Source organism: Oryctolagus cuniculus, chromosome 1, assembly GCF_964237555.1.
Source record: "Oryctolagus cuniculus chromosome 1, mOryCun1.1, whole genome shotgun sequence".
Lineage (NCBI taxonomy): Eukaryota > Metazoa > Chordata > Mammalia > Lagomorpha > Leporidae > Oryctolagus > Oryctolagus cuniculus.
The window spans coordinates 162,932,468-162,956,514 of record NC_091432.1 but is presented as its reverse complement, the minus strand read 5'-3'; the positions used below and the strand labels follow the sequence as shown (position 1 = coordinate 162,956,514).

At 46.4% G+C, this 24,047-nt stretch overlaps 1 protein-coding gene across 2 annotated transcripts in view; it reads right to left on the bottom strand.

The window, feature by feature from the left end:
- The window catches only part of DMRT1 (doublesex and mab-3 related transcription factor 1), a 116,518-nt gene that overhangs the window by 54,719 nt on the left and 37,752 nt on the right, over nt 1–24,047 (bottom strand). For both annotated transcript variants that reach the window (XM_017341623.3, XM_002708188.4), the window contains exon 3: nt 17,147–17,430. In XM_017341623.3, the coding sequence (XP_017197112.1) occupies nt 17,147–17,430 (284 nt within the window). The remainder of the gene's footprint in view (nt 1–17,146; nt 17,431–24,047) is intronic.

The window sequence follows — 24,047 nt, the reverse complement described above, 5'->3', positions numbered from 1 at the left end:
CTGGTCGGGGCTCCGGATTCTGTCCCGGTTGCCCCTCTTCCAGGCCAGCCCTCTGCTGTGGCCAGGGAGTGCAGTGGAGGATGGCCCAGGTGCTTGGGCCCTGCACCCCATGGGAGACCAGGAAAAGCACCTGGCTCCTGGCTCCTGCCATCGGATCAGCGCGGTGCGCCGGCCGCAGCACGCCGGCCGCGGCGGCCATTGGAGGGTGAACCAACGGCAAAAAGGAAGACCTTTCTCTCTGTCTCTCTCTCTCTCACTGTCCACTCTGCCTGTCAAAAAATAAAAAAAATAAAAAAAAAAACCCAAATCATTTCCTGCTCCCTTCCAATTAAAATCATTATAATCATCACAATCCTGCTATTTATGGCTTAGACAGAACTGGCAGACAACAAAGGCTTTAGAACCTGTAGTTCTCACCTGGAGGCTGTGTCCCCCACCAGGGGGCATCTGGTGGTGTCTGGAGGCACTTGATGGTCACACCTGAGGGACATCTGGCAGCCAAGGCCAGGAAGGCAACAACAGGACAATCCCCCCAATAAAGAATCACCCGCCTCCATCCCTGTCTCACCAAGGCAGAGACACCCAGCTCTAAACTCACCTACTTCTCCACCCCCTGGCGCTCAGCCCCTCACACCCAGCTACAAGAAAACAGCAAAGGTCTCCTGAGGGACCGATGTTGCCAGCAAATCAGAGGACCTGCTCAGTTCTGCCAAGGGGGTCTGTATTTTTCCCCTTCATGCAATGCTGCCTTGTTTCTTCTTGGGATTCTATTTTTTATTCCTTTAAATTAAACAAATACCCCCAGTAAAAGCTAAAACCTAGGATTCCAGTGAATTATGAGTGCCATTATTATGAGCATGTGTGGTAGCTGGCAAGCTAGAGGCATGTTTTATAATCTTATTACCCACCCTGAGTCTCTGAACACAGAGGAGTATGACCTACAGAAGAGAGCCTGGCCAGTGGGCTCAACCCCAGGGGAGCACCAACTGCCGCGAGCACATACACTGCTGAGCACCTGCCTCACAGCAGACCCCACAGCTTTCCTCTCACCCACCTCACCCACCTGATTTTCTTTCAATTTGTTTATTTATTTGACGAGCAGAGTGATAGACAGAGAGAGTCAGACAGACAGACAGACATATCTTTCATCTGCTGGCTCACTCCCCAGATGGCTGCAATGGCTGGGTCCGGGCCAGGGAGAAACCAGGAACCAAGACATCCACCCGGGTCTTTCAAATGGGTGGCATGCGCCAGGCAGGAGTCATCTTCCCTGCTTTCCCTGCTCCAGGAAGCTGGAGCAGAAGTGGAGCAGCTGGGACCCAACTCAGCACTCTGACAGAGCACGCCAGCATGGCAGACAGTGACTTAAACCACTGCATCACAGTGCCCGCCCTCAGACACCGTGTTTGATAGAAACGATAGCATCTCAACAAAACAGAAATGATCTGATCGTACTTCTTTAAAAAAAAAAAAAAAACTAAATACTTTCGCAGGTTGTCTGTTAGTGCTTCAGATGGGAAGAGTATCTGGTCTTACACTAAACTGAACTTTCCATCCAGATGAACGACTAAGAAAGATCTGTAAAGACCACACTGCTGTCTAGTTAGTGGTTCATTTAGCGAGGCCCAGCCCCATGAAGGTAGAGTTGACAGAAGGGAAGAGTCCTCATGAGAAGAATCATGCGACAGGATGACGCTCCTCATCGCTAACATTGTGAAGATACCCCCTGCACTGACACAGCTTACAGTCTTACACTGCAAAAGCCACACTTGGGTGAACATGCTGTTCTGATTAGAGACCTTTTCACACAGGAAAACAGAACTCTGGGAAACTCTAAGGTCTCCTGGCAAAACTGAGTGTGGGAGCTGGGGACAGTGTTGGCCCTCATTCAGTGATTTCTTCCATTTTAATAGTAGCTTCTTTTCCCACCCTCTAAATGGGATGCTTGTTCCCATGCCCAGTAACCACAGACTTCACCTATGCAGGTGCTTCACCCAAAAGGCCCCATTTACCTCCTGAAATACACACCTCATCCAACTTCTAGCACTTCACACGTCACAGCTGGGAAGAATGATTTTCACATACAGGCTAAAAATGATCGCTATTACACACACATTTTGGAGGTTACTAAAACACCAACAGGCCAAATGCTCAGCCATGGGACACAAGCAGATTCCCACAGCTAAAATCTGTAGCATCCTACTTCCTGTCCTGTCCCATCCAGTCCTCTAAAGATTAGTTTTATCTCTTCTAACTTTATTTTATTATTTTTAAAGATTTACTTATTTATTTGAAAGGCAGAATTACAAAGAGGCAGAGGGAGGGAGGAAGAGAGAGAGACAGAGACAGAGAAGAGAGGTTTTCCGTCCACTGGTCCACTCCACAGATGGCTGCAACAGCTGGAGCTGTGCTGTTCCAAAGCCAGCAGCCAGGAGCTTCCTTCAGGTCTCCCATGCAGGTACAGGGGCTCAAGGACCTGGGCCATCTTCTACTGCTTTCCCAGGTCACAGCAGAGCTCGATTGGAAGTGGAACAGCTAGGACTCTAACTGGTGCCCATATGGGATGCCAGCACTGCAGGAGGTGGCTTTTATCTTCTATGCCACAGTGCCAGCCCCCAACTTTATTTTTATTTATGTATTTATTCAAGAAGCAAAGAGGCAAAGAGAGAGAAAAAAAGAGAGAGAGAAGTTCCATCTGCTGGTTCACTCCCCAAATGCTTGCAACAGCCAGGGCTGGGTCAGGCTGAAGCCAGGAGCTGGGGACTCCATCTGAGTCTCCCACATGGGTGGCAGGGACCTGCCTCTCAGGGTCTGTAATTGCAGGAAGATGGACTCTGGAGCCATACCTTGAAGCCAGGTACCTGATATGAGACATGGGCATCTGGATGAGCATCTGAACTGTGTGTGGCCAAATGCCTGCCCCTCTCCTGACTTCATTACCTTCCTCCACAGCACTCACTGTGTTTTCTCCCAGCTGATCATTTGATGACTGCCCTCTACTCCCACACTCTCACCAAGACAGAACCAAAGGGCAGAAAGGGAGACGAATTTATGTAGACTCAGGCCCTTATAAGAGATTACCACACAGCCAAGGGTGAAGGCACTGTTCTGCTTCCAATCTCTTGCAGCCGTTTGGAGAGAGAACCAGCAGACTGGAAGATCTGTCTCTCCCTCAAACTCTACATTTCATATAAATACATAAATGTTTAAAAAATAATAAAATGTTGGTTCTAGGACTACAAGTGCAACGAAATTTCAGAGGAGGAAAATGAGCATCTATTGGGAGATACTACATGATCTGTCCTGTTCTCTCATTGAGTTCTACTGATGATCATTAACAGGGAGAGAAACTGCTCAGAAAGATCAGGGAGCTGTTCCACTTCCAAACGCATGATGTGGGGGAGGCAGAAGCTCCTGATACTCTGACTGCACCAACCCATCTTTCTGATTTCAATGAAGATGTCTGCTTTTTATAAAGATCCACTTGCAGTCTTTGGCCTTTAATATCTCTTATTTTCTCTGCTTCTGGAACAAATAAAAAACTTTCTGTTGTGATAGTCTGAAAATGAGAAGCCAAGAAGCCCAAACCACACACTCAGAGGCTTTGATTTTAGGACCCGAAGTACCAAAGCATCCATACCACATACACCTTGATGGACAAACCTAATTAACCTTTGCTACTCTGTTCCAACCTATTGTTGTAGACAGAACCAGTGACCCAGAACCAATATGTTACCATCAGAATCTCCACTGCGATGACACCAAGAGATATAGCCCTATCAGCAGTATCGGGAGAGAAGCTCTGAGAAATAGGGATTCTATTCATGTCACACATGAGCTGTCAGAAACATTAGGATACTTTTAGCATAAATCAGTAGTGTGAAGGGTATCTTATGAGGACTGAACATGACAGACTGCCTGGAGGGCAAGGTGCGACTGCCAGGGGCCACCTGCCAATAGAAGCACTCGCATACTCAGGCTTTCTCCAGACCAAGACCAAAGTATGAAGGCAGGCTAAGGACCACTAGTGTGCAGGAAAGACATCTGCAGGACACAGGAAATGACCAAAAACCTGCTTTCTTTAAACTTGTGAGTCTTTCTGTGTGCGTGCATAAGACACAGAAGCAGGCCTGAGAGCCAGCAGGTTTAGTGATTCTCCAGAATGTCAAGGCTTCATACAAAGAAAACCAAGAAACACCTGCTGCCCTAGGAGGAAGGCAAACCTGCCCTCTGCAGCCAGGCCAACCTCCTGCCCCTTGAGTTGCACATCCCTGAGCCTCAGGCTCCTCTCCCATGGAAGGGGTGAAGCATTCTTGACAGGGCTGTGTTCAAGGATGAAATGGACATGAAGTACCCAGCTCCGTCAGGCAGCTCGACAACGTCCCTCTTGCACCTCCCCTTCTCCTGAGACACTCTCCCTGGTTTGGTCAGGGCGTCAGTGGGAGCACTGTGGTCACCCTCTGGAACTCCACTTCCGGATCCACTACCAAACTCTTGGGGAGAAAAAGCTTTCCCTTTACACACTTTAAATATGAAGTACTGTGTTTGGTATCGGAAGGAAGAATCCATTCTCTGAAATTTTCCTTCTTCCCAAATTCTAAAAGTTGGAACATCAATGATCTGACACATACATATAATACATAGGAGGGCTGAGGCAGCTAGAGAGAAAGTTCCAGACTGTCACAATTTTTGGTTTTATATAAATACTTGATACAGAATTAAGATGACATCTGCCTTCCTTCTCCCAGTACTGGTTTAAGAACTGCAAATTGGGGGCTGGCACTGTGGTGCGCTGTGTTAAGCTGCCACCTATGACGCCAGCATCCCATGGTTCAAGTCCCAGCTGCTCTGCTTCCAATCCAGCTTCTGCTAATGAGCCTGGGAAGGCAAAGATGGCCCAAGTGCTTGGGCCCTGGCTCCTGGCTTCAGCCTGGTCTAGTCCTGACCATTGCAGCCACCTGGGAGCAAACCTATGAATGGAAGTGTGCTTTCTCACGTGTGCTCCATTCTCTCCCTCTCTGTATCACTCTTTCAAATAAATATAAAAATAGTAAACAAACAAAAACCAAAAACCTGTGACTTGCCAAAGGCACTATGGGAAGGAAAGTGAAGGAAAACAGTGTGAAAATTAAAGAAAAAGTAATACCATTTTTCCCTTCTTTCATTCTACACATAAATCCCAAACACTCTACGCAAATGTACTGCATCTTAAGTGTTAGGCCCACAGGGCCACTGATATTCCAAGGATGGGTTGCTGAGAGCAACCTGTCCAGGGAGTGGGCAATAAGGGACACAGACTCTCTGCACAGACTTTTAAAAGAGCAATAAATGGGCTGGTCACTCTGGTGTAGTGAGGAAAGCTGCCACCTGTGGTACCAACACCAGCATCCCTTATGTCTCCAGCTGTTTCACTTCCAATCCAGCTCTCTGCTAAGTGTCCTGGGAATAGCAGCAGAACATGGCCCACATGTTTGGGCCCCTGCCAGCCATGTGGGAGACCTGAATGAATCTCCTGGCTTCAGCCTAGTCCAGCCCTGGTCATTGTAGACACCAGGGGAATGAACCAGCAGATGGAATAGCTCTTCCTCTTTCTTTCCCTCTCTCTTTGTAACTCTGACTTTCAAATAAACAAATATTTTTTAAAAAAGAATACAAGCTGATCTGTTTTAATTGTCACCACTCACTGGCAATTCTAAATCGCAGCAGAGAGAAAGCAAGTCTCTGGCCCTGTCTCCTGGGGCATCTTCCCAGGGGCATCACAGCACTGCCCAGGACCTCTCCAGACTCTGGGCAACAACCACTAGAAAAGGATGGGTATCTTTTTCCTTTTTAAAATTATAACCTAAGTTTCTAAGTTTTTAAAAAAAGATTTATTTACTTACTTGAAAGGCAGAGTTACAGAGACAGAGAGAAAAAGAGAAAGATTTTCCATCCTCTGGTTCACACTGCAAATGGCCATAATAGCCAGAGCTGGGCCAGTCCAAAGCCAGGAGCCAGGAGCTTCCTCCAGTCTCCTACATGGGTGCATGGGCCCAAATACTTGACCAAGGGATGAATACCTTTGCTTCCTCTTCTCTCACTCACTACACCATAAGTTAGTATGTGAGGGTCCAGCACAGTGCCAGACACTGAGATGGAAATGGCATGAATGGCCAAGGCATGCATGAAGCAGTTTATTCTCCACACTCTGTAATGTGGTGGAGAATTGTGGTAACCTGATTCTTTTCACTTCTTTATTGAATTTCTAATGCAGTATTAAAAAAAAAAAAAAACTAGCAGGGCAAATCTGTCTGTCACGCATTCCTGTGATTTGGGTCTTTATTTAAATAAATGAGGGACATTTAACAGACCATAGAAATATGGACTCCCAAGAAATTTAAGAATCACTCATTCATGCACTTAAACATTCTGAAAAGCAACTAATTTTTTTATCATATTCACATCTATTTAGCAGAGGAAAAAAGCTAAAGGGGCAAAAAAATAGATAAACTCTGGCCACCAGCCCAACCAAAAGCTCTCTAAAGCTGTGATTTAATTATCTAATTTTCAAGCAGATTACAGACTCCCCAAATGACTGTATTATTTACTAACCTGGTCCTCTTGCACCACAGGGTGGTGTGTGTATGTGTGTATATGTGTGTGTGTGTGTGTGTGTGTGTAATGAATGTTAACAGCCTGGTTACCAACTAGTAATAATACACTTCCTTCTGCCTCCAATTCAATTGTGAAGCAGTCCAGGAAGACACCAGCCTTCTACAAGGTTCTCCAACTCAGAGAGCTCATGGAAGACCAGAAATGAATGTACAGGGCAACCGAGGACCCCTACACCTTCCAGAGGCTCTGATATTAGCTCTATCTGGATTTCCTGAAATGCCACTGGACTGCATTAGCCAGGCTGAGAAAGTGACCCCTCACCATTATCAAGGCCTGATCAAGGCATGATCATTTCCCTACATGTTCTCAGTCACAGCACCTGTTTCCCAGTGCCTCAGGTTTCCAGATGCCAGTTCCACTTTCCTCTTTAGTACTTACCCTTGTAACTAAAACGCCCTGCAAAAATGTCTTTCCTGAGGCTGACACTGTAGCATAGTAGGTTAATCCTCCGCCTGCAGTGCCAGCATCCCATATGGGTGCCGGTTCTAGTCCCAGCTGCTCCTCTTCCAATCCAGCTCTCTGCTTATGGCCTGGGAAAGCCGTGGAAGATGGCTCAAGTGTTTGGGCCCCTGTACCTGCATGGGAAACCCAGAGGAAGCTCCTGGCTTCGGATCAACCCAGCTCTGACTGTTGCAGCCATTTGGGGAGTGAACCAGTGGATGGAGGACCTTTATCTCTGTCCTTCCCTCTATCTGTAGCGCTACCTCTCAAATAAATAAATACATCTATAAAACTTTTTTTTTAAAGTCTTTTCTTGCATACTGCTGTAGCTAAAGGACATTCGATGCTCACCTCCGATGCTGCCCACCATGTCTTCCCTAGGTTTGGCTCCAAAGAACTGCCAGGAATATTGTCATCATGGGCACTAATTCCTACCGAACTACACTCACTGCAGGGTCAAAAGCATGTCATCTGAGAAATAAAACAGCCGTTCCTTCAAGGAAAAACAGAATGAAAAGTGGGCGGTGACTACCGGGCTCATCACTTGTCAACAGCTAAAAGGAGACACAGCAGCAGCACCCTGGAGAAGGTGCACAGATAGGGTGCAGGCTTAGTACAAGCACACCAGGCCCATGTCATCCAGACTGTGAAGCTTCCAAGGGGTGACCCAATGGTGCCCGCTGCTCCACACAGGTCTGCCTGGCCAATGGTTTTACTCTCAATTAGATTAAGGATGCAAAGGTTCCCAAACAAGCTCATGGAAAATGTGTATCATGAAAAACTTTGCATAGAGTACAATTTTTTTGTGCCATAGGAAACTTATCTTTGAATTTCATTTTTTCCATAAGCTTTTGGAGGGACCTTCCTAGGTATTAAAGGCCCCCAAAAACTGGGTTTATTATTTCTCCTTAAAGGAGAAGCAACTCATGAAGAATGTTTCAGGTTGTTATAGGCACATGTAAAGACGGACAGATCACCTCCGACGAAGCTCACAGCATTGGCGTGGTGGCCTCCCAAACCTGCGCTCCTGACACTCTCAACTTGGCAGACTTTTCAGCTTCCTACTGCCTGTCATTTCCTTACACAGAAGATTCTGCAAAGCTGGCCTCCTAACCCGTCAGGCCCAGCCATTACAGCTTCACTGTATACCAGATGGCAGGACCTCACTGGGCTGCATGTGACAGAGTTCCACAGAAGTCTCTGAAGCCCTCTGCTGATTGATGTCATGACACCACACTGATGCTCTGGATCTTACAGACCAGTAAATGCAGGGGGGAAAAGGCTGGGAGACAGGCTCAAGCTTTTCAACTGTTTATATTGCCATGTAAGCACATTTATTAAAAACAAACAAACTGCCATTTAATAAGATCATCATTTTCCAGGGGAAAAAATGGAAAGGCACAGTCTCAATAAAAACACTCTTCTGGGGTGACTGTTGTGGCACAGCGGTTAAGCTACCACTCAGGGTGCCTATGCCCCGTATCAAGAGTGTCTGGGACCAAGTCCTGAGTGCTCCACTTCCAATCCAGCTCCCTGCTAATGCATCCTGGGAGGCAGCAGATCACCCCTAAGTACTGCGGTTCCTGCCACCCACACGAGAGATCTGGACAGTTTCCAGCTCCTGGCTTTGGCCTGGCTGCTGTAGTCATTTGGGAAGTGAACCAGGGAACAGAAGACCTCTCTCTTTCTTTTTCTCTATCTTTCTGTCTATCCAATTCTGCCTTTCAAACAAGTAGATAAATCCTTTTTTAAAAACCCCACTTTTTGGAATTAAAGAATTTGTCCTCACTTGTCCTGTTTTCCTCGCTTCTCTGTGAAGCAGCTCTGGCAATATCCTGAATATACCGGAGTGTACTGCTGGACACCTTCCCAGGAAAATAAAGACAAGACAGCAAAGCCTGTACCTACCTGAACAATGAGCTAGGGACATAGTGAGAACTGGATGTATTTAGAGGGAAGAAAAATGTCTGGATCAGTATTTTCTATGAAATGTCTACTTATCTAGAAACTTCCAAATAAGCAGCTACAAAATTATTACAATTGTGGGTTCGCTAAAGTGGCCAAATGCAGAACAAATACTCCACATCAAAGCTATGAAATATGTAAGAAAGAAATCCTTCTGTCCTCAACAGAGCGTTATAGTTCTGTGATTCCTATGTGAGAAGCCAGATTATGCCTGTAAGTCTTCACAACAGCTTAAGGCAAATACCAGATCTGTATTCAGTCCTTTAGTCCCAGAACAGAAATTGCTATCAATATTTCCTAGCTAAATGTGTGCTCATAAATTCCTCTTAGGACTTCCTGTAAGCCCTGTCAGCTTTTTTTTCTAGGTGAAAAAGTCTATCAATGCTTGCAACAGACAGTGGCTAATAATAAGTTTGTTGAAAAATGGGAAGCCAGGGCTAGCCGACCTGCCAACAGCACAGTCCACTGGACAGGCAGCCTTGGGCGGCATCTGGCTGTAAAGAACTGCTGGCCGAGGGTGGGAGCCAAGTCAGGCTCCTGAGTCAGGCTCCCCCAACTCAGCCCAGAGCCACCTGGAGTTCTATGTGACCAGATGCACACGATCCTGGGGGACCTGACTGTGGAGCTCACTGGCCTGAGGCAGGCACAAACACTGGCCTGATGTTTCTTGCTTTGTCATGAAAAGTGAAGTCAATTCTGCAGTCTACTATCTTTTCCCTACTCTATCTTTAAGGGAAAAAAGCCTTAAGGAAATTTGAAAATAATGATTGCTAATCCTAACTGCGTCCCTGGGAATGGGAGTCAAGTTTAAATCTTAACTTGAAGTGGCTGGGTGTGCAAGGTGTCCAAAGTCACTGGGCTTTCTAAACACCTTGCCTGGCTAAATGGTGCTGGATCGCCATCCCAGAAATGCTCACAAGGGGCGCCCTTGTCTGAGCTCCGGGGCCCAGATGCCAGAATTCTGCTCACAGGACTAGTGAGGTGATCCTCAACTTTTTCCACAGGGAAATGGCAGCCTTCTCCCCAAGACTCACTTTTCACAGTTTTGGCCTGTTTAGTGACAGATCCCCAGCACACAACAGGCTCTGATGATATCACACATGAGCACACTCCAGCAAGGTGCATGAGTGTTAGTGGGCAACTGTATCTCTGACACTTCAGGCTGATACCAAAATCACCCCTCGAAAGATGAAAGCCACACCCTAACTGTGGCTGGAAGGTGAGTCTAGACACCTGACGGCACAAGCTCCGGAAAAGCCCAAGCGGCCACTGCTGTGGGGACCGAAAGGAGATCCCAGGTTCGCCTCAGAGTCCTCCCATATTTATTTCTGCTCCCTTGATATGCACCTCTGCCTTGTCAACCTGGTACAACATGTTTATTTAAGAGAGAATGTTGCCGTGGAGGAGTGCACAAGGCAATAAACAGCTTTTGCAGGCAATTAAATGCAGAAGGGAAATTGAGCTGCTGGTCAGCGGAACCAGCCATTCATCGTGAGTTTGTTCCTGTGTCACAAATGTTATTCCTGTTTCACAACAGGACAGGAATCTCTGATTGGGCCACAAATCTCCACAGGCTGCAGACAGACCGAAAGCGATTAAAGCAGCTCTCAGTGCACAGGGGATTAAATGAAGAGCTTGGGTATTCTGCAATGCTGACCCAGGAGACTCCTCGATTTTTTAAAACATTTACTTATTATTTATTTGAAAGGCAATATGACAGAAAGAGAGGGAGAGACATACAGAGACAAAGAGAAAGAGCCTATCTTCCATCTGATGGTTCACTCCCCAGACGTAAACAACATCTGGGGCTTGGCCAGGTCTGAAGCCAGAAACTCCATTTGGGTGTCCCAAGTAGAGAGTTGGAAGTCAAGTACACGGACCATCATCTGCTGCTTCCTAGCTGCACGGTGCATTAGTGAAAAGCTGTATCAGAGGTGATACTGGAGGCAGGACTCATTCCTAGGCACTCTGATATAGGACATGGGCATCTCAAATGACAGCTTAATCCACTGTGCCACATCTGTCCTGGTCTATTTTCTTAAAAAGAAAAAATGTTTTTGTACTTGGTAGGTACTCAAAGACTATTTATGGTTTGCCTGATTTCATAGGAAGACTTACAGGAAGTTTCACCTCTAACAAAATGTCAATTTGTTTTATTTTGTTTGGTTTGGTTTAGCAAATAATCCAATCCCTCCTCTACTCTACTCATCTCTGTAAAGTCTACCTTTAAACACTATGGTGCTTGCCACTAGAGTCCATGTCTTCTAAAGGAATCAGAAGGCAGCTCTTGGGTGAGAAATATCCATACTGTTCCCCGAACACAGACAGTCAGGTCTGAGCCACAGTCAAGAAAGTAGATGGACTCTCTATCAAAAACAAACAAACAACAAAAAAACACACACGGGGGAGGAGGGAGTAGTGGTTGAGATGCCACATACCTGCATCCCATTTCATAGTGCCTGGGTTTGAATCCCAGCTCTGATCCTCATTTAAGCTTCCTGCTAACGCACACCCTGCAAGGCAGCAGTGACAGCTTAAGTACATGGGTCCCTGCCATCCACGTGGAAGACCTGGACTGTATCCTTAGTCCTCACTTTGGCCTTGCCTTGCCTTGTCTATTGCAGGCATTTGGTGAGTGAACCAGCAGATGCAAGCTCTCTCTCCATTCCTCTGCCCCTCTGCCTTTCAGGTTACAAGCAAATAGAGAAACAAATAAATATTTTTAGAAAGTAGATGGAACACATCCAGCCTCAGATTCTAGCACTTTGGGCTGAGCCTGGGTCAGATTAAAAAAAAAAAAAAAAGAGGAGAAGGGGGAGGAGGAGGAGAAGGGAGGGGAGGAGGGAGGAGGAGGGGAGGGGGGAGGGGGAGAAGAATAAGAGACAGCCAAAAAGCAGGGCAACAACCAAGGGAGATCCTCTGGGACACTGGCACCAGGAGGGGCAAGGCATTGTCCAGAGCACCTCCAAGAAACAAACAAGCAAGGTAAGAGGGAGACCGTGGCAGCCCAGATTCCTGTTCTGGGCACCCCCAGTATAAAGATGAGTCTGGCCGTTCGGGATGTCGGCATCCTGTATCAAAGCACTGATTCAAGTCCCAGCTCTTCTGCTTCCAATCTAGCTACCTGCAATCTGCCTGGGATGTACTTGAGCCCAACTACTTGGTCCCTGCCATCCAAGTGGGAGACCTGGATGGAGTCCCAGGCTCCTGGTTTCAGCCTGGCCCAGCCATGGCTATTCCAAGCATTTGGGGAATGAACCAGCAGATAAAGATGTGTCTCTGACTCTGTCTCTCTGCCTCTCTGACGTTCTGCCTTTCAAATAAAGAATCTTTTCTAAAAAGTGAGCCAACCAATTCCTGTCCTTTCAACATTAACTGAAAAGTATTATTTGTATGTTTTACTATTTAATACTTCTTTAAAACAAATGAATCTTAAAAGAACATTTCACATCATTATATTTTTATCTATGCTTTATATTTTCTATTTCCTAAGTGGATCAAATTTCCCCTTAGTGATAATAACACCATTCCATGTACATTCACAGTCACATGCCATAGTCTTTTCATAATATTTAAAAATGTGCATTGTTTATATCCCATTTTGTTACAAAGGGGACCTGAGATAGCTAACTAAAACTCAGAGGAATAAATGGTGAACAACTAAATAGACCTCAAAAAAAAAAATCAAGGCCCAATAGAAATAATGAGAACTGAAATAAAATCCTCACAGTAAATATCAGCATAGCACTTCTTGGTCGACACAGAAACTCCATGTTTACTTATCATCTCATTTTATTTATCAATCACATTGCCTTACATGTCCATGCAACCACTCCATGAAGACACCCACTATACAGATAAAAAAAAAAAACCTGAGATTTGGAGGATTAAGTATTTTGCTCAATGTTACCATGTCAAATCACAGTTAGAACTTCCACAGATTTCCAGAGCCAGAACCCATGTTCCTTAACTGTGCGGATACCCTGAATCAACAGACCTGGAGTCCTTCAGATGTGTGCCAGGAAATCCCTTCAGCTCTGGAGCTCACTTTCTCTGCAGCAGAGTAGGGTGGACTAAAACTCTTCAGGCTCTGATCACTGCTGCACTGCCTTTCCCTAGTCATTTTCCAAATTGATGGATTGTATGTACCCTATTTTTAATGTAAGAATTCATTTTCAATAGAACTTTTTTTTTGTACACGTGACAAACAGATCCTAAGTCAGGGCAGGCTTCACATTTATTTATAGGATTAACCCACAGACTCAAAAAAAATGTCAGACACAGAAGACCCGGAGAGGTCACTCGGTGGAGCCCCTCCTCTTAGCATCCTTTTTTGTACACACACACTGCAGGTGTGCCTAAGTCTGCTGTACTGATAATCACATGCATAGAAAACTAGTATGTCCATTCCAGAAGTAACTTCAAAACAGCAGGGAACTCAGCATATGTTAAAATACATGGCTGGGGCCGACACCATGGCACAGTAGGTTAATCCTCTGCCTGAAGCACCAGCATCCCATATGGGCGCCCGTTCTAGTCCTGGCTGCTGTTCTTCTCTGCTATGGCTTGGGAAAGCAAGTGCTTGGGTCCCTGCGCCCACATGGGAGACCCATAAAAAGCTCCTGGCTCCAGAACAGCCCAGCTCTGGTCATTGTGGCCGTTTATGGAGTGAACTAGCAGATGGAAGACCTTTCTCTCTTGTCTCCTCCTCTCATTGTCTATAACTCTACTTCTCAAATAATAAAATCTTTTTTTTTTTTTTTAAATACCAATGGCAGAAGCTGTTTATTTCAGGAACCCACAGGGGTTCGATCCTCAGCCACCTGCAGGAACCATGCACTGGCACTGTTTTAGAAATTTCTGCCTACTTTTGATCTCCACAACAGAAGAAAATCATATGACAGTTCCAAGAAGATCGCTAATGGAAAACAAAGGACTTAGGTAGATTTTCTAAGCCTTAAAGAATCAAGAGGGCCTCAGTGCTAGTACTTAACTGACGCTTCAAGTTAAGGTCCACCGGCACAGACTGCTGCACCTTCCCCAGAGGCCTCAGCTCTGAGGGCTCCTGAGAGGCAGGCAGTTTCGGGAGCCCTGAGTTTGTTGCAGACTCAGAGCTAACCAGATTGTGCTGATACGCATGCCTGGGAGCCAGGCGGATAACAGATGCAAACCTCAGCTGCCTCACTCTGGGGGTGTGTGACCTATCCAAGGTAATTCCGGTCTCAAAGTCCTCACCCTGGAAAAGGACAGTGGGAAGATTAGCTGCTCAGTAAATGACACCTCTCATTCCTGATGTTATTATTAACTGCAAAGAATAGCCATCAGCCACAGCAGGAGAAAGGACCTAGAGCTGCAAAATAATGTGTTATACAACAATATATCACAGACAATGACCAGCGAGGAAGTAAGCAGGCTGAAGCTCAGCCCCCTGGGAAAACAAACCCATATATTAGATGATGCCTCAGCATCTCTCCTGAGCTCTGGACAGGGGTGCCTCTCTCTAGCCCAGTAACTTCTAGGGAAGGTGCTGAGCATCAACACTGCATGCCCCTCACAGGGATAAGAGAACCTGCCCACGATTTTTCCTGCCATCCTAGCTAGCATGAAGACAGAGTCAAGCTTCTCTCTCGGCAGAAATGGCTCCCAGGGCACTGCACCTGAAGCAGCTGTCCAATACCAGGCAATGATGCCACCCTACACGCCAATTTCCTCAGGCTGTCCATGTAAACATGGGGCTTGGTAAGTAGGATTCCAATGAGAAAACGCATGGGGAAACATAGGAAAATACGTAGTTTGGAGGATAAAAGCTGAAATCTCAGTGACTTTTAATGTGTCCCAAGAAGTCAGATCCCTAGTAGCAAAAAGATCCCAACACTGGGGTGACTTGAAATATTAACAACTTCCCCACGCCTAGAAAAAAAGGCAGGAGCAAAATGCAACAGAACTGCTCAGAGGAAAATTTCAGTTCATAGTTTTTGAAAAGTGCCTAAAAAAAAAAAAAAAAAAAGAGAAAAGGGCTTAAGAAGGTCAAAGACTTCTTTTTTTTTTTTTTTTTTTTTTTTTTTTTTTTTTTTGGACAGGCAGAGTGGATGGACAGTGAGAGAGAGAGACAGAGAGAAAGGTCTTCCTTTGCCGTTGGTTCACCCTCCAATGGCCGCCACGGCCAGTGCACTTCGGCCAGCGCACCGCGCTGATCCGATGGCAGGAGCCAGGTACTTATCCTGGTCTCCTATGGGGTGCAGGGCCCAAGCACTTGGGCCATCCTCCACTGCACTCCCTGGCCACAGCAGAGAGCTGGCCTGGAAGAGGGGCAACCGGGACAGAATCCGGCGCCCCGACCGGGACTAGAACCCGGTGTGCCGGCGCCACAAGGCAGAGATTAGCCTAGTGAGCCGCTGCGCCGGCCGGTCAAAGACTTCTAAAATACACTGAACCCATAAAGCGGAGAGTACAATGATAGGACATGAAAGATGTTGGGTAAAGTAGACAGACACATTTTTAAGATATGTAAGTTCTGGGAATCTAAGTACAGTATGGTGACTGCAAATAATAACACTGGATTATGCACTGGGAATTTGCTAGATAACACATCTGAAGCTTTCTCACAAACCAAATGCTAACCCTGTGAAATCATGGAGAGGGTAAGTAGCTCGACTGTGGTAATCACTGCACAATGCATACATGTCAAATCCTCACAATTAACATTTAAATATGTACAATTCTTATTTCTCAATCACAATTCAATAAAGCTGGGGAAAGGGGGGGACATCAAAGAAGGATTCCCCAATACAGAAATTCCCTAATACATACTTCAGTGTTGCACAGTGTTGGAATCAAATCCCAGCTGAGAAAGCGAGAGCAAGGTAAATTACCCATAATGTGAACAGTTCTCCCATAATACTGACATCTCCTGGGGAGAGGGGGTTTGGACCTGTTGAGCCTATCTTACATGTTCATTGCCCTCAACATACGGACACATGGTAATCCAGCCTCTCAAGGCTTTTTATGCCTAGAATTTGCTGCTAATACACTACATGATGGAAATGGTTACAACCACAAGGCAGAACAGCTCTAGAAAAAGGCTCCTTCCTTGGTAGAGCAAAATGCTTTGTTTTACTCCAACTAGTAAAAGCTTTTAATTGCACACTATTAAAAATATCCAGAGTATCCAAAGATCAATACTCACTCCAAGCAAAAAAATGCTTCCAACTGTGCCAACACTGACTGTGAGCCCTTTCTTCCATGCAATCATATAGATTCTGACATTTTTTCCCTCCCAGAATGAAAATTCATCACAAAGATCACTGCTATCCAGAAGGCTGCACCCAGCATTTTTTTTTATTTATTTATTTTTATTTTTGACAGGCAGAGTGGACAGTGAGAGAGAGAGACAGAGAGAAAGGTCTTCCTTTGCCGTTGGTTCACCTTCCAGTGGCCGCTGCGGCCGGCGTGCTGCAGCCAGCGCACCGCGCTGATCCGATGGCAGGAGCCAGGTACTTATCCTGGTCTCCCATGGGGTGCAGGGCCCAAGCACTTGGGCCATCCTCCACTGCACTCCCTGGCCACAGCAGAGAGCTGGCCTTGAAGAGGGGCACCGGGACAGAACCGGCACCCCGACCGGGACTAGAACCCGGTGTGCCGGCGCCGCAAGGCGGAGGATTAGCCTAGTGAGCTGCGGCGCCGGCCCAGCACCCAGCATTTTCTAAGCTGCTCAGCACGTGATGGACAAGGTGGGAGGCAGAGAGGCCTCATCCAGTAAGCTACCTGTCGACCTGACACTGGCCAGCTGGGTACTCATCCACAATGACATTGAAAAAATGAGTAAAATTGGAAAGAGAAAGCAAATTCATGCACATTTCTTCACAACTCCTTGTAGCCAACCCTTGGGGCTAAAACAGCATGAGTGGCAAAGCGAACAATTTTCTAAATATTTTTCACACTATGCCTAGGCATGTGCTGAATTGGGCATGCTCGTGTGTGTACACATGTAAATCTGTATGTGTATATGTGATCCCCGTGAGTATGCATGTGCAGGTGCATCATGTGGTTCTGACATACCCAGCTCACTCTTAGGGTAGTATCCTACCTGCCACTGGTTTCCAGTCTGACCAGGCACGTAAGGTGCTGGGAGGCTCCGAAGGGTGTTCTTCACTGGGGATCCCCCGAGGGGACTTCCCACCTCCCCAGAAGAAGAATCGGCAGCCAGGGCCATGGAGTACTGCGGGTAGTTGTACAGATTGTTGTAGTACGGGAACAGAGATGGCTGGTAAAAGCTGCTGTAGTAGGTGGAGTCTGAAACCAGGTCAGGTGTGTTCTCCACGTGCCCTCTGCTGGTGACAGCAGGAATATCCTGGATGACCATACGCCCCTCTACAAAGGAAAGAAGAAAAAGAAAATGACAACATGTTATTAACGCGGGGGCTCAGAAATCTCTACCTTTGTATCCTGGCAGTGTCACCTTTCTTCTCAAGGTCTGTAGATCAAGGTACCTGATCTGTCGCTTCTGCAGGCAAAATACAGGTGGGTTTCCATGGCTGTCAGCACTCTGGGGACACAGCTCAAAGACTCACGCTGATTTCTATCTATTTATTTATTTGAAAAGTGGAGAGATAGAGAGAGAGAGACATCTTCCATCCACTGGTTCACTCCCCAAATGGCCACAAGAGCCAGAGTTGGACCAAGCCAAAGCCAGGAGCCAGCAACTCTACCAGGGTATCTCACATATGTGGCAGGGGCACAAGCACTCTGGGCCATCATCTGCTGCTTTCCCAGATACATTACCAGGGAGTTGGAACGGAAGCAGAACAGCTAGGACTCAAATTTGTGCTGATTACGGGACGTGGCTGGCTTAATTTGCTGCACCACAACGCAGGCCCCATATGTTGGCTACTTTCACCGAGAACATCAAAAATACTTAAGGGGCAAATTTAACCAGAAAAAAAGCACAGCAGTGTAATTTCTATCTAGAAATACTCATCACTATACAAGAAACTGGAGATCCAATGTAGTGAACATGACCACATGTTCTTATGACAAAGTTAATTGTATACATTTTAGGGGTGGGTGTTTGTCTCAGCAGTCAAGCTACCTCTTGGGACCCATATCACAGTGCCTGGGCTCAAGTTCCAACCTGCTAAAAAGCAGACAGCAGATGATGGCTCAAGTACTTATGTTCCTGCCACCCTTGTGGGAGACCCAGATTGAGTTCCTGACCCCTGGCCGTGGCCTGGGCCAGCCCTGGCTATTGTGGGTACCTGGGAGGTCAACCAGTAGATGGTAACTCTCCCTCTCTAACTTTCAAATAAATTTAAAATTTTATAAAATTGACTGGATAAACTTTCAATTAAGTAAAAATAGTCCAGCATCCAAACTATGGCAGCCACAGGGATATGTGAGAAGTCAAGGCAAGATGTTAAGAGTTTAAACAGGGCCGGCGCCGCGGCTCACTAGGCTAATCCTCCGCCTAGCGGCGCCGGCACACCGGGTTCTAGTCCCGGTTGGGGCGCCGGATTCTGTGCTGGTTGCCCCTCTTCCAGGCCAGCTCTCTGCTGTGGCCAGGGAGTGCAGTGGAGGATGGCCCAGGTGCTTGGGCCCTGCACCCCATGGGAGACCAGGAAAAGCACCTGGCTCCTGGCTCCTGCCATCGGATCAGCGTGGTGCGCCGGCCGCAGCGTGCCGGCCGCAGCGGCCATTGGAGGGTGAACCAACGGCAAAGGAAGACCTTTCTCTCTGTCTCTCTCTCTCACTGTCCACTCTGCCTGTCAAAAAAAAAAAAAAAAAAAAAAAGAGTTTAAACAAACATTGTTTCCTTAACTTCCTTCTAGAGCTGATACTGTATCCTTCAGAAGTCTGGACAATGCTATGGACCAGGGTAGATAAAGTTCTCCCAAAGGTCAGTTAGTAACTATTTTGGGTTTTATACACCATTCAGTCATTGTTACTACCTGATTGTACTGCAATAAAACTTTATTCACCCAAAGAGGCAACCCTGGCTTAGCTCAAAGTCTAGCTCAGTAACCCCTGGTGTCATCTTTAAACGTTGTGAATTCCAGTAAATGACGGAACAAATTCCTACATCACCTATCCAATGAGCATCTAGCAAACAAGCTTCTAAGCGTCGCTCCAGTGCCTCCAAGGGGCTCTGAAGTGTCATCCAGCCCACAGAGAGTCTGTGGGTGGGAAATGGTGGGATTACCGGTATTATTACCACCAGTTATCATGGGCTTATGAGAAACACTTGTGAAATATTGAAATTCAGAGCAAGGAAAGGTAGCTCGCAGCTTAAGAAAGAATTAAGGAGATCTTCATAGGGTAAAACAATGCATTTGAGCTACACCTTCAAAGAGCAGGAAATAGATGGAAAACAAGAAGAAAGGATGGGGAAAAAGGCAGCAAGGACAAAGGCATGGAAGGTGAGGGGAAGTCTGGAGTAATGGGCAGGGCAGGCAGGTGAAACAACTAGGCGCCAAGCAGGGCAAGTGCTGTGGGGCAGGTGGCTTGGAGCCAGGGGGGAGTCTCGCCAGGCTGGTTGGACTCTGGGATCTAGCTGCCCCACTGAGGACTTCTCAGCGAGGGGCTTACAGTGTCACGGAGCTGTGCTTGGGGAGATTCAGCTCACAGAAATATGTAGGACAGAGGGAGGGCGAGCCCAGAGGCAACGAGAACAGCTGGAGAACCACTCAGGTAGCTCAGGAGGCCTCACTCAGGGGGCTGCAAATATTAGAGGCAGTGGGTTTCAGGGACACGTGAGGGACGCAACTCAACAGAATAGAGGGCTGATGGGATTTCAGGACAAAGATAAAGCAGGCAGGCAAAGAGCAGCAGCTTGGGTGCAGCTGAAGAGAGGGGCTGGGAGGTGCTGTTATCAGAGGAAAGAGAGCCAAGGCCGAACTCCTGGAGAACAGAGGACACGATGTCAGAGGCCCAAAAGGATCTCGGAACAGGCAGGCTGTGGTGTGTCAACTATTACAAGATCAAGAAATCAGTCCTGGGCAAGACTGAAGACAACCTGGTCTTTAGGGCCTCATGGTTTCAGCATTGGGGACAGGGCCCCTTAAAGTCTACCCTCCAAAAGCAAGATTCTTCTTTTTTTTTTTTAATATTTATTTTATTTATTTGAAAGATAGAGTAACAGAGAGAGGTAGAGCCAGAGGGAAAGAGTAGTCTTCCATTCTGCTGGTTCACTCCCCAAATGACTGCAACGGCCAGAGCTGAGTTGATCTGAAGCCAAGAGACAGGAGCTTCTTCCAGGTCTTTCATGTGGGTGCAGGGGCCCAAGGACTCGGGCCATCTTCTACTGCTTTCCCAGGCCACAGCACAGAGCTGGATCAGAAGAGGAGCAGCTGGGACTCGAACCGCCACCCATATGGGATGCTGCAGGCTGGGGCTTTAACCTGCTACGCCACAGGATCAGCCCCATAAAAAGCAAGATTCTTAAAAAAATAAATACAGGGGCTGGTGTTGTGGTGCAGCAGGTTAAGCCACTGCCTGCAACGCCAGCATCCTAGTTCAAGTCCTAGCTGTTCCTCTTCTGATCCAGCTCCCTATCAATGGACCTAGGAAAGCAGTGGAAGATGGCCAAGTGCTTGGGTTTCTGTCACCCATGTAAAAGACCTGGATGGAATTCCAAGCTCCTAGCTTCAGCCTGGTTCAGTCCTAGATGTTTTGGCCATTTGGGGTGTGAACCAGCAGATGGAAAATCTGTCTATCCCTCTCTCTCTGTGTAACTGTCTTTCAAATATATGCATAACTTTCAAATATATACATAAACTAACCTAGGAAAGGGAAGGGGGAGAGAGGGGAGGGAAGGGAAGGAAAGGAAAGGAAAAAGGAAAAGGGGAAAAAAAGAAGGCAGCAGACACAGAATTAAGTAGCAACCCACGAATCCAGCCTTCTAATATCAGGGCACAGCACAGGTTGCTGAGGTTCTGCTGCATGACCTTAGTTAGACCCTTTAATTAGGCCTCAGTTTATCTAGCCACAAAATTATGGCAGCAATAACTCTCAAGGTAACAAGAGAATGACTTCAATAAACTGCACAGTAAACCTCAAATAAAACACTATGTCAGGTCAAAGCAATGATTTGTTTTGCTACAGCGGCCTGTAATTAGTTAACATCACCATCACTTTTCCATTTACCCATATTTTATTTCCTACTTCAAGTTATAATGAGCCTTAAGAACAAAATGAGATATATGTTTGAAAAAAGTTCCATTTAAACCGGTATTTAAATAGCACAACTATTTGAGCTTTGCAAGAGCAGATCCCCACAGATTTTATACTCTTAAAAATGGTTAAGCAATTTTAAAAGTAAGTCTTTAAGAAGCACTGTATAAACCAGCAAGTCTATCCTTTAAAGCTCCAAACTGAACTGTTAAGAAAAAAAAAGATTTATTTATTTACTTCCAAGAGTTACACAGAAAGAGAAGGAGAGGCAGAGAGAGAGAGAGAGAGAGAGAGAGAGAGAGGTCTTCTATCCACTGGTTCACTCTGCAACTGGCCACAATAGCCAGAGCTGCACTGATCCGAAGCCAGGAGCCAAGAGACAGGAGCTTCTTCCAGGTCTCCAACATGGGTGCAGGTTCCCAAGGACTTGGGCCATCTTCTACTGCTTTCCCAGACCATAGCAGAGAGCTGGATTGGAAGTGGAACAGCTGGAACTCAAACCAGCACCCATATGGGATGCCGGCACTGTAGCTGGCGGCCTTATCCACTATGCCACAGCATCGGCCCCACTCCAAACTAAACTTTTTTTGTCACTGAAACCAGCTTTGTGACTCCCAGCCTCGCTCTGCACCCTACTGGCACATGGAGATTCCCCAAGGTAGAAATCAACACCCATAGAACTACAGATGTCTAACCCAGGTCTCAGCAAGTGCGGTCCTCAAATCAGCAGCAGCAGCATCACCTGGGAGTCTGCAGAAACACAAATTCCGGGACCTTCTAAGTGAGACATTCTATGGGTGGGACCCAGGATTCTGGATCTAAATAAGCTCTCAGCAAATTCCGAGGTTGAGACCCATTAGAGCCAAATCAACTGCTGCCCACATCAACCCTAAAGATACGTGATACTGATATACCCCTGGACTGCATTACAGAGCTGGCCTGAGTACAGGAAATGAGTATACAACGTGTTCTGTGTAAAGAAGTTGAGCTCCTACCTAAACTTCTGCAGAGCTCAGACCACAAGCTGTGTGTGCTGTCTGCTGTGGACAAACCATTCTGATTTCCAAGGCATGCAGCCAGCTTTCTTCATTTATTCTAAACCCAAACACTGAGTTCACCTATTCAAGTGCTTATTTCATTTCACCAATACATATTAAGCACTCACTATTTGCCAGACACTTGACTGCCTGCAACACTACAGAGTCAAACATTACTGTTCCTCACAAGCTTTCTAGACAATTCGAAGGAGGAAATTAAAAATTCACTTATTTTCCACTTTATCGTGTATATTTTACTCAGCTCATTAGTGGTCATTAGTTAGTTAGGCACAAAGGATCACTTTAAATGCTTCACTTCTTAAAAATTTACAATCTACTTGGACAATGAGGCATAGACTGAAAAATACACAGAGCAATCATCTTAGCATCACAATGAAAGTGTCATCAAAGGCCCCCACTGAGTGGTTAGCTAGGATGGAGGTTACTGAGAAAGAGGGCGGGGAAATACTCAGGAGGAGATTAAGATAAAATCACGAAGGAAGGAGAGAACAAGACATGTTGTTCCAGGGACAGGGACCAGATGGGCCTGGCAGGGGTGCAGTATTCACACAAGGGACAACAGAGTGAGAATGTCTTGGGGTCTGTTAAGGCAGGCCCTGAATATTAACATCAGACCCTAAAGTTTTGGTTTCCCCTCCATGGAATCAAGGAAGATTTGCAGAGCCAGGCAGTGACATGGAAATGCTTAGCAAGATTCATCTACTCCAAGCCCAAGTGATGAGTCTGGATTCCAAGGAGGCATGAGAGCAGATGAGGCTCTGTAAATACTCCAGGCAAGAAAAGATCATCAGGAGCCTGGAAGCTGTGGAAGAAAGAATCTCATGAAAACCGCTGGCATGGCAGGTGTTCTATAAATTCCCTCAAACAACTAAGACACACTGTAAACACCTCTGGTCCAAGACCCAGGAACTACCCAGCTTCCCTCTTGATCACTGTTCAGTGCTCAGTGATCTGGCCTGAGAGAGAACACCCAGCTCCTTGCCCAGGCTGAGGATGACTAAAAAGGGTATGAGCAGAGTCTGCCCTCTCCCAGCCTCTGCAGTAGCAGGGATGGGGCAGAGTTCCCCAAGGAAGTCATGCCAGACACCCTAGGAACAGGCAAGAAACATGAAATTGTAAGTCAACAAATTCAGAAACAAACTACACAAAATCTGAAATATGTATGTATGCTTTATGTATTTCCATTCATGTGGTTTCCACGTTTGTGGGTACAATGAATCCAGCTCAAAAATAATGAGGAAAAAAAACACTGTCTAGATATGGGCATCTGACCCATTGGTGAGGATGCTGGTTAAGACATCCCTGTCCCACACCGGATTACATGGGTTCAACACCATTTCCAACTGCTGATTCCAGCTTCCTGTGAATGTGTACATGGGAGGGAGCAGATGATGACTCAAGCAGTCAGATCCCTGCCACTCAAGTGGAAACCTGGACTGGGTTCCTGGAGGCAGCATCAACCTGGCCCAGCCTCCAGCCGTTGCAGGCATTTGGGAAGTGAATCAGCAGATAGGAGATCTCTTTCTCTTTCTGAGTTTCTCTGCCTCTCAAATAATAACTTGTTGAAAGATAAATTCATTAAAAACTTCATACTGTATGTATAACAACTTATTTCTTCTCATTGTTCCCTAAACGATACAATATAATTACTATTTGCATAGCATTTGCATTGTAGTAGGTATCAGAAATAATCTAAAGAGGTTTTAAAGTATGCAGGAGACCGCGTGGGAGACCAGGAGGAAGCACCTGGCTCCTGGCTTCGGA